We start from the raw sequence: 14,323 nt of genomic DNA, 5'->3' as shown, positions 1-14,323 counted from the left end.
CAGAGAAAGGCAGAGAGAGACTGCTCTCTCCCACAGCTCTGAGCAAAGGCCTTCTCTGACTTGTCAGGGGCAAGGCCTGCCTGGGAGGGGTGCAGGGTGCCTGGCTGGCCCTCATTTGGCCCTTGGCTGCATGCATGGCTGGAAGCAGGCATCTTGCTGCGGTGGTGGAGTTGGCAAAAGCAGCCTCCTATCGTTTCGTGGCTTGCCTTTCTGCCAGGCGGTCGGAACCGCCACACACCACTCTGTTCATCCAAAGAAACACAAGTAAATAAGGCACTGAAGATAGGCAGCTTCGGCTAGGTCACCAGCCCACCACCTCCTGCTGACTCACTGTGGAAAAGGAGGAGCCTGCACTCTGAACAGGGCCCTCTGGGGTCACAGCTAGCTTGAACCATCAGGCTGGGCCCCCCCAGGGTTTGGATCTGCCTGAGATTCTGGGTCTCCTGCCTCAGTGGAGATGTGACAAGGCTCAACTTCCTGGACACGCGGCTGGAATGACAGAACGAGGCTTCTGTGTCTCCAGCCTCACTTTTGTCATCACCTGGTGGGGTCTAGGACAAGAGACGTCATCGACATGTTTTGTCCCTCCCTTCTTCCTCCCAGAAGGTCTATGAGGCCCATGGTGGCTGTGACCCTGGTATGGCAAAGGCCCTAAAAGGTAGTATATCCATAAATGGTCTCCACACTGTGAGCCCACGTTACAGTGACCTCCTTTGGCCATGTTTCAGGCTATCATCCTGACTTCCAGCTCCCCAAGACTCATCCTCCTGTCACCCCCTCTTCTACTGGCTCTAATGGAAGCCAAGCCTTGCTGCAGCTCCTTGGGCCTGGATTCTCCCCACAAAGTCCCTGACTGAGGGCTCCCATGGCCCCTCTGTGGTGCTTAATTCCCTCTCAGGCCACATACTGGCTTTTGTGAACTGATTAGCTCCCCAGGGGTCTCATCCCAAGAGCTGTCCTTGTGAATCAGGAGAAGATTCTGGTACCAGTCCTAACAAACTGGGAGGCCCCACCATGGCCAACCCAGGCCCTGGCTAGGGAGGCTCCACCCCTGGCTGGGAAGCCCATTACTGGCTAAGAAATCCCATTCCTAGCTGGGAGGTCCTGCCCTTGGCTGGCAAGCCCTGTCCCATCTAGGAAGCCAGGCCAAACACAATCTCATCGCTGTCCCCTCCTCCTCTGTAAGGAGTCTGCCCAGAGTTAAGCTGAGGATGGTCCTACGAGGCCAAGGTGATCTCACAGAGTGAATATCTTGACCCCAACATCAGGGTGCCTTGTGGGGGAATCCCTGCCTGGGCTTCTCCCTTAAGTTCTGAGGATAGAGGACTCCAGAATTCCTAAGAGGGTATCCAGAGCCCTAGGATGGCTGTGGTCCTCACTGTTCTCCTGTATAAATTGGCTGTGGCTGGGAATCCCTGCAGCCTGCACAGAAGGACAGACAGCACAGAGACTCACAGAGGCTGCTACCCCAGGAATGCTTCTGAAGGCTGAAGAACAAAAACCCAAGCTAAGCTTCCGAGAGCATTACTGTTCCCACTCCTTCTGGGGGAAGGCCCTTGTACTGGCAGCCAGCAGCAACAGCCAGGCCCCTGTGCCTGCTTTGTGGGAAACCCTGTGTGAGCAGATTATAGAAACCTGTGGGCTTCTAAGGGAGGCTCCCAGACCCCAGGCGCCAGACCTCTATCGAGGAAGTCTAGGTGTGGGGCCCAGCCTCTGCCTGGCTTCCAGGGGGCACCTGTGGCACCCTGGGGGTCCCACCCTCGTTCCTGCTACCACCCTCCCCCCTCATGGAATAGCCCATGATCTTACAAAAGGCTTAGGCCAAATTCTAGGCTCGGTTCCAGCCCCGCTGTGATGGACGGGGCTTGCTGAGCTGCCTCACACACAGGATTATTCCGAGGCCCTAGCAGATGGCAGGATATTCAGGGGAAGCACCGTGCAGCTGAGAAAGGAGCTCTCAGGAGCTGGCCGTGGTGGGAGGAGGAGAGGTTTGGATGATAGAGAGTCTGTGTCTCCTGCCCACCCAAAGAGGCACCTTCCCCAGCGTGAGCAGAGTCTGGTAGCGCAAAGCCTCAAGCCTCAGCATCAGACAGAGCTAGAGGCTCGGCTCCTCAGCCCTGCTGCTCCCAGCACTACCACGAATCTTATCAACAGCCTCTCCATAATATCCCCATCCAGTCCAACATTCCTACCATGGAAAAAATGCTTCAACCCCAGGGGTCAACCTAGTGCATCCTGGGAAAGGATTTGAAGCTTTCAATAATATCAAAGAAGATAAGAATGCCTGACTGTTGACCTGTTTTAGGGATACTAGCCTATGCAGCTGGAAAAGAAAAGTAACAAACAAACATATCTTTAATCCCAGCACTCAGGAGGCAGGGGCAGGTGGATCTCTGTGAGTTCAAGGCCAGCCTGGTCTATAGACAGAGTTCCAGGACAAGAGGGCTACACAGAGAAACATCGTCTTGAAAAACCACACCAAACCAACCAACCAACCAAACAAACAAAACAAAACAACCCAAGGCCACAAAATGTGAAATCAAGAGTGGCATCAAAGTCCATCCTGTGCTCTCAGGACTCAGGAGGCTGCATGTGAGTTCTGGGGCCGTCCGTCCTGTGAGTTCCTGCTTCAAAGGCAAGGGGGGGGGGTCGGTGGGCACAGAGTTATTGCTTCTAGGGGGCATAATTGCGAACAGGAGAGAATTGATTGAAAAAGTGTTAAGAAAATTGAGGACAATATTCATGAATAAAGATCCCTAATTTTTATCATCTATAGTCAGAAGGGTAAAAAGAAAGAGGCTATTTCTGAGAGCAACATGAAGAGAACAAGCTAGAAACAAATGCAGATGACACGCATGGCTTCCTTACAAGGAAAATCAAAAGCATTACAAAAGAACATTTGAAGGGCTGGGGTTAGCTCAGTGGTGGAACACTTGCCTAGAAAAGGTGAGTCAATGGGTAAAGAGGCTGTGTGTTCTTGGGCGGAAACAGTCAATGCCAAAAACTGAAAAAGAAACAATGTCACACACACAAAAAAAAGTTGTTCCTTAAGCCAAGGTGCAATTCAGAAACTGAAACAGTCAGTGCTAATAGGATTTTTGGAGGTTGTTTTGATGGGAGTCAGGGAAGAAACAGGAGAATCACATGAGCAAGGTCTAGAACTCGGGTGCAAAAGAGCCCGGAGCCATTAAACCACAGAAACATAAAGACAGACCAGAAGTCCACAGCTCACACAGTGTAACACCAGCATATGACATGGACCAGCAGAGGCCACAAAGCTGTGACACTGCCCTGGGGCTCACAGGTGGCACGTCACAGCACAAGATGAGTTTGAATGTCACACCAGCGGACAGTTCAGCAAGGACATGGAGCTTTGTTGCTCTTTGAAGGTGAAATGTTCTTCCCAGGCTTATGTGCTTGACCATTGTTCTCCAGCAGGTGGCGCTGTTGGGGAAGGCTATGTAACCATTAAGACAGGGAGCCTTGCTGGAAAAAGCAAGTCAACAGAGGCTGGCCTTGAGGCCTTGTAACCCAGACCCACTTCCTCCCCACTTCCTGCTTCCCAGATACAATGTGGCCAGCCAGCTTCCTTCTCTTTCTGTTTCCCCTACACACACCTCCCACCCCCAACCCCTGCCTGCTGCTGTGTCTTCCCTGCCACGGTGGGACTGGAACTGTGACACAAAACAAGCCCTTTCTCCCTTAGGTTGCTTTAGTCAGGGTATTTTACCACAGTGATGGGAAAAGAAACTACAACACTCTCTGTATGGAAAAGATAATAAAATCTAGTTCTTGTCAGAAAACATACATTAGAATAAGTGAGACTGGGAGGCAAAATTTGAAACTCAAAATATAAGACAGAATTTTTCAATGATCTTAGAAGATAAGGCCCTTCTTAAAAGGGCAAACATTAGATGCCATAACAAATAAATGGGTGTTCTATGATCATAAGACGGTTCCTTCATATATAAAGGTTTCCTGCTAAAAATAAGAAGCAAAACCACATCAACAGGCAGCACACAAGAAATGCAATGGCCCTGAACCCTGTAAAGGACAGTCAACTCTTCAAAGAGAAGTGTGTCCTGCTTTGACCGGCCATGCTCCACTCAGTATAGTCCCCGCTGCTCTATCAACAGATTCCTTTTGGAGACCTGATCTCAACGTGTCTTAACTACCGCCCCTCCCCGCCCAAAGATCAATCTCAGCATCAATGCTATTACCAATATTATTAAATGAAAAGTGGATAAACAAAGGTATCAGAACAGTTCTGGTGAATTTCAAGCATCACAGACTTGGCCCCACTCATCTTCCGCAGCAGGCCCGCCAGGTGACAAGGTGGGGACCCTATGCCTGTTTCCCAGGTGGGAACTGTAAAGCTCAGAGAGCAGTCAGGCCAAGAACCAGGTTGCCTGAAGTCTGCAAAGTTCCTTCAAGGCCTGCTTCCTTGCATCTGCAGCTTCCTTGCCTCAGGAGCATCCCCAGGGAAGGGACGGGCAGTAGCCAGAGCAGTTGGGTGTGGCAAGGTGGGTTGGTACTCACTTGTGCATGTAGCCCTCGGGGCCAGCTGTGAGGTTTGCCTGCATGACCGCCTGGAACTCCGTCTCGTTGCAGCAGTATTTGAAGACCGTGTTGTTATGGTGACAGCAAAGGACGAAGGTTTTGTTGTCCGAGAGCCGGGGGCAGTGGAAACCGAAGTGGTAGCGGCCTTTGTGGTCCGTGTAAGGTTCACAGACCCGGAAATGTGCAGACAGGACTGGAAGACAGAGACACCAGGTTCACCGGGGGTCCCTTTGGCAGCCCACAAGTGCTGAGCAGAAGGGACTGGCAGCCTGCTCCAGGGTCCTGCTGGCCCTTGCCTTCCATAAGAATTCTCATTGGTCCAGAAAGAGCCTCACTTCTTCCCCAAAGCCTACTGGATCCCTCGTCCCCAGCTCTGCCTCAACAACAGCCCTAGTAGCCCAGACTGAGTGCTCCTTGGCCTCATTGAAGCTCACTCATAGGTGAGCATCTCAGCTCATAGTGACTGGGCACCTAAAGGCCTAGTTCTGAGGGCCTCCTCACTTAATCCACACGGCCACCCTAGCAGGCGGGCTTGTGATGTCATTTTTCAGGTAGAGAAACTGAGGCTAGAAGGCCTAAAGGACTTAGTGGAGCTGGTTTGTAGGAGTGACACAGAACTCAAGCCAGTGCCAGCTCCTTTATTCATTCATATATTCTCTCTCTCTCTCTCTCTCTCTCTCTCTCTCTCTCTCTCTCTCTCTCTCTCTCTCTCTCTCTCCTTGCTTCAGAGTAGTTTGGGTATGAGGCAGGCTTTCTTGGGTGTCAGGCCACAAAAGAGTGTGGGACCCAGGACCCGCCTATGTTGAAATTACCAGCTCCTCTGTGCCTTCAGCCCAGCCAGGTCCCAAATATACAGTGACAGGGCTGTGCTGGCCCCTGCTCCTCCCTCCCTGGACCACAGAAGGAGGCCCCTATTCAGCTTCCTCTGCTGCAGAGCAGGATGAGCTGATGGTGATAAACAGGACCGAATGTGAACAAAGCAACAATGGAAAAGCTGGAGCGGCTGTCTCTGGCTTAATTAGTATCTTCATAAAGGGCTCACTGTATCTAATTTGTATCACTGAAAAGGGGCTTCTTGGCACAGGCAAATCTCAGGCACAAAGGCCCTGGCTTCTTAGAGCTCCCACAAGAAGCGCTCCTGAGAGCTTATTAGATTGCAGCCCACACAGCGCCACCACAGGGGACCCCAGCGGGCCAGCTGGCAGGGGCGGGCACCCTGCGAGCTGGCGCCTAGGGTTACTCCAAAGGCCCTTCCCTGATGGATAGTTCCTCCTTCTGTGAACACAGTGGAGAGGTAGTGGCTCTCCAGGCTCTAGCCCACCCTTGATCTTGAGAAGAGCCTGTCCAGGGACACAGAGGCCACTTGGTGTGATATCCCAGCGAGGCAAAACACCAAGTCCCATCTACTCCCATGATACAGAGGAGAAAAGGAAGGTTCAGACCCTTGACTCACCAAAAATGCCAGTCGGAACAGGAAGCTCTTTGGCTCCTCCATAGACAGAGCTGTGGGATGAAGGTAGGGTGGGACACGATCTATTCTGGCAAGCCCATGCCCCAGAGATGTCTATGTACTTGGGCTGAGGACCACTGCCCCAAAGCAACTGCACACAGTGAGATTAACAGCGAGAGGCAGAGGAGAGCAGTCAAGTCCCCTGGCTCTTGCATGCCTTGAAGCCCTGTCGTGGCTCTGTGTGCTCAGCGTGAGCACCTGAGAACACCGGACACCTAGGGTGCCTAGCTGAAAGACCAAGTCTGGCTCTAGGACTGGCCTCTTGACTATGGGACACAGGATATAGCAGGAGGCTGTCAGGTCTTGGCAGAGGCAACTGTGGACCCAGTGGTGAGACTGGCAGGTCCTCCCCAGGACTCAGCTCACAGGCCCACAAATGTGCCTGGATGCTCTGGCCTTGGTCATTTGCCAGTGACCAGGAACAGAAGATCTAGAGACCGGGATTGAATACTCATGGCCTCCTCCCCTCATTGGAGAAAGATTGGCAGCACCCCTGCAAGGAGCTCTTTGCACACTGGTGGATGCAGGTTCACTGCCTCAAGCCCTCGTGGGTCCCAGTACCCCAGCATTTGTGACCCCCAGCTCTGGTGGTCCAAGCCGACTCAGTTGCCTTTTCACTCAGCCACTCACTTGCCTTCTCTGAATCCTTATCCTCGCTGGCAACAAGAGATGACTGGGTCTTCAGCCGCAGGATGATGAAGACCAACGGCCCTCCCTCCCCCCTCTCCCCATCCCATGGGAAAGAGCTGGGAGGTAAGGACCAAAGGCCCTCCATTACATGAGGAAGGGCTGGGGAGGTGCTAGCCCCAGACTCTGGCCTCAGCTTGGCCTTTGCTCTGCTTTCCTGGGAGTCCTATCCCCACCCCGGCCCCTTCACAATTTCTTTCTGAGCAAAGGATAAAGGAAGGGAGCCACCAGTCCTGAGCAATGGCTTGGCCACGGTGCGGTGGGGGGGGGGGGAGCTAACAGAGGAAAGGGAACGGGGAACGCCATCCACAGTAGACAGAAAGAGACAGAGAGATAACACACTATTGAGAATGAGATATAAAAGAGACATATGAAAGAGGGATGCAAAAACAACAGAGTGCTACATAAGACAGATACACAAAGAGGTGGGAAAAGATACAAAGAAACAGACCAATACAGAGACTGAGGAAGAGAGAAGGTGAGACACAGACAGACAGTGCCACATGAGCCTTTGTGCAGGGCCAGGCTCAGACTAGGTCCTGGCTGGCAATGCTGGGCTGCCTCTGGTCCGGGTTCAGTTCTAGTGTGGAGGCATGGAGGGTGTGACTTCTGTGAGTCCAAGTTTGCCTGTGGTGTCAGCCCAGGGACTGACTAGTACCAGGAGGGCGTGGCTCCAGTGCCTAGGATCAGAATCCTGGCCCCTCTACTAGCTGTGTTCTCTGGCCTCAGTTTCTCATTTCTCACCTATCAAAGAGGTAGATTGGCAATGCTTAATTTTGACTTGCAGAACTGGAGGAGCAAAGTGAGCTGCAGGCTCCTGGCAGCCCCACTGCCCGCCCCCACCCCCCACCCCAACATCCAATGGGCTTCAGCTCATCTCAGGGCTAAGAAACATCCTCAGGAGACTAAAGTACCCTTGTCTTGTTGACAGGCAGAGCTCCAGCTGGAAGGGCGCCCCCATGCCCCCATCCCCTGAGCCCCACAGAAGTTTTACCTGCAGGAAACAGCAGGGAAAATACTGCGAGCACGTTCCGGGACCGCTGGCCACAACTGGTCATCATCCGGCTGGCATTGACCTGTCCGGCGCTGCCTGTGTAAGACAGAGAGTCTCGGCAACTGTTTCCTCACACTTGCTTTGTTACCCACAGAGGAGGGACAGGAGAGACAGGCAGCAGCCAGCAGGAGCTTTCGGGAGTTGGAGCGGGCGGGTGAATGGAGGATAAAAACACCTCCATCCAATTTCCTCTCTGGAATGAGTGACCTTCCCCCGCCCCCGCCCCCGCCCCCACCCCCACCCCCCGCAGCCCCATCACCTCCTTTGCTTTTTACAGCAAAATGAGACTTAATCAAAGGATGCAGATGGCTCAGCTGGTGAATTCACCATTTATCCAAAGTGCCCAGGAGGACGGGGATGACAAGTCCACTACCTCTGCCACCTCAGGGCTAGGGACCATGCCCCCCTTGCTCTGTGTCTGAAGGCGACTTCCATTAACCTTCCTGAGAGTAGACACCGGCCAGGCCATGCTTCTAGGCACCAGGGACACAGAGGACGATGAAAGAGAAAGTAAACAGTGGAAAAGGAAGCTGTCCTGATGTCATGTGTCCCAGTATAGAAGACACAGCATCTACGGGTGAACAAGGGCCAGTGCTGGGAGACCACGGCAGAGGCTCCACGGTGTACTCACAGCCTTTACTCACAGCCTTTATTCACAGCAGCCAAAAAGGACCTAAGTCTCCACAGACATGAGGGGATAAACAATATACATGTATATACACAGTAGAGTATCATTCAGCCTTAAAAAAAGAAAGCAATGAGCTGGGAACTTAGCTCAGTGGTAGAATGCTTGCCTTGCTCATGCAAGACCCTGGGTTCAATTCCCAGTACTGCAAAAAGGAAAGGAAAGGGGCCTCTGAAACACTCTACCAAATGGAAGAACTTGCTGGCCATTGTGTTTGCTGAAATAAGAGACCCAGAAATACAAACATGGTGTGATCCAGCTTACCGCCACTCAGGGAACAGCCTTATCTGTAGAGAAAGGGACCTAGAGCTCAGTGACCACAGCCTATGTGCCCTTCCCCAGCCTGGCTGTATACCCCACCCCCAGATCCAGCCCCTTCACATGATTCTGGTGTTTCACAGCAAAGATCAACATCCTAAGGACCGTCTGGGACAATGGCCAAGTGTGCTGCCAAAAATGATGCAGTGCCACATGGGAGGGGCCACAGCCAAGGCACAGCTCCCGACCCTACCTCAGCCTTCTCCAGCCAGTTTGGTGCCACCTTGCCCTCAGGGACTCTCCACCTGGTCACCAGTGTCCCCAAGGGAAAATTGTACTTTGCTTTCTTAGGGATCAGAGAGCCAGGGTTGGCTGAGGGCCACTGGGATGACGCCGGAGGTTGGCAACTGGCTCTAAGCCAGGCATATATGTGGAGAGCTGTTCTCCTGGGCCTTGAGGGGTGTGTGTGTGTGTGTGTGTGTGTGTGTGTGTGTGTGTGTGTGTGTGTGTAGTGTGTACCTCTAGGGACAGGTGCTGATCTTGGCCAGTTTGCCTAAGAGAGGGGACAAGCTTGGTGACGATCAGATAAATGTCATCAAAGCTCAGCACTGTGAGTCTTGATGGTGGCTTGTCCCCTATGGCCTTGGCAAGGGCCCCTCTGTACCCTGCTCCTCCCTTCTATTTCCTCTTGAGCTGTAAGCTGCTTAATTGCTCTGTGCTTGGCCTCCCTCCCCTGGCCCTCCTGGGAGGAAGAACAGAGATTAAGGCTTTTGAGAACATTTAGGAAAGGATTTCCATGTGGAAACCCACAGGGTCAGCTCTGAAAAGTGCACCGTTGAGGAGAAAGCACCTCTGAAATCCCCACACCACTCAGCGTTCTCACACTACAGACTCAGGGAAGGCGAGGCCTGAAGAGGCTGTGTGGGCCTCCAGATGCCCACTCCCTCCTTCTGGCTGTGGGGTGGGGCTGTCTCACTGCTGTCTCTGTATAGAGGAGGGGGATGCTGAATCTAAGAGCTGCTGGGCTTGGGCATGAAGCATCCATCCACCTCAGCCCTCTGTCTCAGTTCCCGCTCCCAGCAAAGTCCAATGCGTTGGCTGAGGCTGTGTCTGGGGTGAGTCCAGGCCCTGCTATCTTTGAGTCACAGAAGCACTGTTGCCTCCTCCAGGATGTGTCTGGCCCTTATTTCAACTCACCCCTCAACCCAGACTCTCTCCGGGAGACCCTTTCCTAACACCAGTGTGTTAACTGACTTAGTCCCCTGTGAGGCTCTCCTTCCTCTGCTGGCCACTGAGACAGGACTCAGAACTCACTCTACACCCATAGCCAAACAGCATCCAGGGTCTGCAAGGCCTTCTGGGGAGTGCGTGCTATCAATCTCCTCTGAGATTTATTTACACTCCTGTATCTCAATACTTTGAGGACAGACCTGCCCCTGGGTTTGGCTCTGGACACATGGATGAGGAGGTCATTGTTCAAGGGGTGAACTATTCCTGGTGCTCAAAGCTGGACTTTTGAGAACTCATCCCAGGGTTCCTCTGTCAGGCCAGAGGGTCCTGGGCTAGGGGACTGACTGCACAGCCCAAGCATCGGTCTTAGCTTAGGTTCCCAGGCCCTGCAGGAGTCCTGGCCCTACAGGATCACAGACTCAGATCCTCAGGCCTCTCTGGGACAGTGGCATGTTGCCACCCTCAGGGCCAGCTGTGTACACTTCAGCTGGCGGTCCAGCAGGTCCTACTCCCAGTAAGTGACCAATGGTTGAGCTTGACAGTGAACCAGCCATTGGAGGGTAAACCAGCCAATGGTTTATAGCTCCATGGTCCAATGGAGTGCGCAGCTTCTGTCTGGGGCTGGCCTCAGAGAAGCCAACCAGGATGAACAGTCCCCATGAGGAGGAAGTATTATAGTCTGATACCTATCTCTGTCGGGGCAGGCACAAAGTGACATCTGCTAGATTTCGCTCCACTCGAGAGGGACAGGGACTGAAAGAGGTCTACCTCCCCTCTGTCCTGCTGCTGAGGGCTGTGACACCCCTAGAGGTAGCTGCCTTATGCTGGTTGGGTCTTCCCCGAGCATGCTCTGCTTTATCCAGCGTCATGTTATCTCAGCTAATTTCCACACTAACCCAACACCCACGGCACATTTCAGCAGAGAGGAAAAGAAGACTCAGAGAGGTGGAGTGACCAGACTGATCTCACACAGCCACTCAGGCCCGAGACAGGAGGCAAAATTCTACCTCCAAGTGCCAAAACAGCATAAGAGCGCACGGCGCAGGCTCATCTGAGATTTATCCCTGTGTGCTCCAGCACTTTGAAAACCGGTCAGCTGCCTTAGATGGTAGCTCTACTGCCAACAATAAGACCAGAACAACTTGCAAGCGATGTGGGACTTCCCTGGCTGAAGTTTGACAGGGTCCAGGAATGTGATCGGCACACCCCATCACAGCCCATCCTCTCTGCGGGTCAGCCGGGGACTGCTGCTCTGAGATTTCAGGGTTATTTTTAAACACTGGGAGGGGGGAGGAAGAAGGGCACGTGAAGAGAAACAGACCTTGCTGAGATGGATGAGACCCCACCGCCAAGAATGGATGTTTTCCAGTCAGCAGGGCTCTTCAGGGCAAGGGCATGGTGAGCAGTGGACAGCGGGACAGGAGGGACATACTGGAGGGTCTCACGGATGGCCCGGACACTCAGCAACATCAGTGGCTTCCTGCTGCCTATCTTTAGGCTTGATGCCAGCCTGCTGGGCATGAGCAGGGTATCCCTATGGGCTAGAGGGTCAGGGTCAAGCAGGCTTGTGAGTGGAGACCTCAAGGCCAGCCCACTTTGCCTGGGGCTACTTTCTGGCTCTGTCACTTTTTGTAACCACATCACTAGTGGCTGGGAGAGCCACCTTCAGTCTTCTGTGCCCTAGAACAAGGGAAGAAGCCATCCAAACTCACATGATCACTGTGCTCCCCCAAGTCTCTTCGAGTAGCATGAAACTTTCACACAAGGCTGCGGCCAGGGACTTTGCCTTTAGCTCTCTGCATCAGCACCACCAACCAACCCAGCTCCCAGGCAGCCATGGTCCCCATACCACGGTGTGTACCCATCCACTTTAGAAGTCAAGGTCTTGCTCCACACTGGGACCTCGGCTCTGCCTCACCACCCCATACCACCTGCTGCCTCCAGGGCCTGTGGCTCCCGTGAACCATTACACTTGTTAAATCCCAACCCCAGGCCACCCTCCCCACCCTGAAGCCAGATCAGAAGCTCAGGGGGTGGAGTTCACTTATAGCTCTCCTTCCTGATTCTCACCCTGTAAGGGACCCCCAAAACGGTGCCTCACCCTAACTGCCCTGATGTTCACGCTGAGCAGGGGCTGTGTTGCTCATGTGGTCTGTGTCCTAGCTTGAGAGTGACCTGAGAGGCAGGGGCTTGCTCCTCTACAGGCAGGAGCCCCAAGACATGCCACCAGTCAGCTCTAGTCCCAGAAGCACCTGAAGGTGCTGAGAGCTGTGGGGAAGGAGTTCTGCTCTGCTTTCTGAGTACCAAGTGGCCTCAGGTGGAGGCCCAGAGTCTTGCCTGTGCCCTTGCCACCCATGCCTAGGCATTCCCTCCTGAGCCGTCTGGGATGTCCATATCAGATATGCCTCTGTGGCATGTGTCACTGTCACCTTGCCTATGAAGTAGCTATGGTATCTTATGAACACCTGGTGAGCTGCCATGGGGAGCCAAACAAACCTGATAGACAACGTTCCATAGCTATGGATGAAGGGCCTGGTAGAGGCAGGCAATAAACTAGTCATGTGATGAGCTAGTAATTAAACTTGGGCCCCTCTACTAGTGGTAGTGACCTTAGTGTTAGTATAAATAGTCCCACCAGGCCTAGGCCCTCTGAGGTCTCACACGCAGTGCTGTGGATAGCAGTGCTGTAGCCAGACGGGAGCCACAAACAGGGGGACACAGGTGGCAGTTGGTAGCCACCCACCTGGGTTGGGACAGGGCTCAGCATCTTCCCTACTCACCTTGGCTCACCATCCCAATCTGTGCCTGAGACTGTGCATGTGTGGAGGGAGTAACGGGCCAGGAGAGAGGTGTCAAACCTGGCTCTGTACACCAGAAACCAGGACGTGAGGCTGCACAGCCAACTGACAGGGACAGGCCCACACAGACTCAGACACACACACACACATCAAAAAACATGTATGTGCATGCCCTCATGTCTGCTCAGCACATATACGCTCCAAGAACTGTGCACTCGCCTGCACATGCCCTCCCCACAACCCAGAGGCATGTAAGGGCATACCTCACGCCCAATAGCCCACTCAGCCTTATGAATACACATCACCAGTGGCAATTGTCACTCAAGCTCCCAGCTAGCCTGATGTCAGTGGCATGAGTCTTGGGTTTTAGGACAACATGTACCTGGAACTTAGGACACGCACGTCCCTGTGAGCTTGAAGGCAGATCAAAGTGTGCATCTCTGATCTGTTTCAGGCAGTAGAAGAATGCCTTCCCTCACTGTACTAGCTAGATTGGGGTGGCTGCATTATGATGGGGGGAGAAGTGGGAGAAGTGACCTGCCCAGATGCAGCCAAGGTCAGCAGTGGGAGAGGTAGGCCGGCCCCTCATACCCTAGGACAGCTACATTGAGTCTTACCCTACTGGTGCCAGCCCCATGTCACACAGATGAGACCACTGTGCTTTGGCAAATTTGTCTTGTAGGGCAGTGAGTGTGTCTCACCACAGGTGTCACATTAACCCTTGCTGAGCTGGCTGAGTAGAGCCAAGGTCATCCTCCCTCCCCACCCCTCCCCCCCACCCCCAGAGGCAGGGTTTCTCTGTGTAGCCCTGGCTGTCCTGGAACTCATTCCCTAGACCAGGCTGGCCTGAAACTCACAGAGCTCCGCCTGCCTCTGCCTCCTGAAGGCTGGGATTAGAGGCGTGTGCCACCACTGCCTGGCATGGCCTCCTTTTATAAGATCCACAGTTCTGAGCTCAGAGAGCTCGAGAGACGTGCTGAAGCTACAGGGATGCATCAAAACCTGAACTAAGCCTGCTTAGCACCAACTACGGAGGGCCTCACACTTGATTCATGCTTCAGACTCCACTCTGCTCTGCATCAGCACAGACAGCTTCGGCACCAAGCTAGCTAAGAGAGGCAGCATGAAGTTGCTGGGCTGTTTCCTGGCGTGCTACAGGGGACCCATGCCACCCACCTTGCGTATCAGAGTGAGGCTGGACAGAATGCCTAGCAATCAGCTGTTCAAAGCTGGCAGGGCAGAGCAGCCGGCACATCTGGCAGTGGCTTTTTACAGGTGCAGCTGCTCCCAAAGGCAATGAATAGGTAGGTCCTGAGAATTTCCATGCTCTTTAAAAAAAAAAAAAACATGTGTAGACCATGCCGGGTGCCACTCTAGCTCACCCTGGCCAGCTTTGCTAAGCTTTTCCTTAGCTGCCATCACCTTCACTAAGCTTGCTGGTGATGGGCTTCCCAGTCAGGCAGTCTCCCAGATTCTTAACGCCACCTCTATATTTTGCACACAGTAGGCGCTAAATAGGTATCCATTTCCCCGCAGAGTAG

The 14,323-nt window shown here is 53.3% G+C and overlaps 1 protein-coding gene across 4 annotated transcripts in view; it reads right to left on the bottom strand.

Annotated features, from left to right (window-relative positions):
- SHISAL1 (shisa like 1) overlaps positions 1-14,323 on the bottom strand; it is a gene marked incomplete at its 3' end in the record, with an annotated part of 150,939 nt that overhangs the window by 28,600 nt on the left and 108,016 nt on the right. For all 4 annotated transcript variants that reach the window (XM_084749825.1, XM_084749823.1, XM_084749822.1 and 1 more), the window contains exons 2-3: positions 7,752-7,847; positions 4,540-4,753 (exon numbers count right to left, since the gene is read on the bottom strand). In XM_084749825.1, the coding sequence (XP_084605951.1) occupies positions 4,540-4,753; positions 7,752-7,818 (281 nt within the window). In that variant the 5' untranslated portion in view covers positions 7,819-7,847. The remainder of the gene's footprint in view (positions 1-4,539; positions 4,754-7,751; positions 7,848-14,323) is intronic.

The sequence above is a fragment of the Acomys minous genome (assembly GCF_964271855.1).
Source record: "Acomys minous genome assembly, chromosome: 12".
Classification (NCBI taxonomy): Eukaryota; Metazoa; Chordata; class Mammalia; order Rodentia; family Muridae; genus Acomys; species Acomys minous.
The sequence above is the reverse complement of the archived record's forward strand: the minus strand, read 5'-3'. Positions and strand labels throughout refer to the sequence as shown.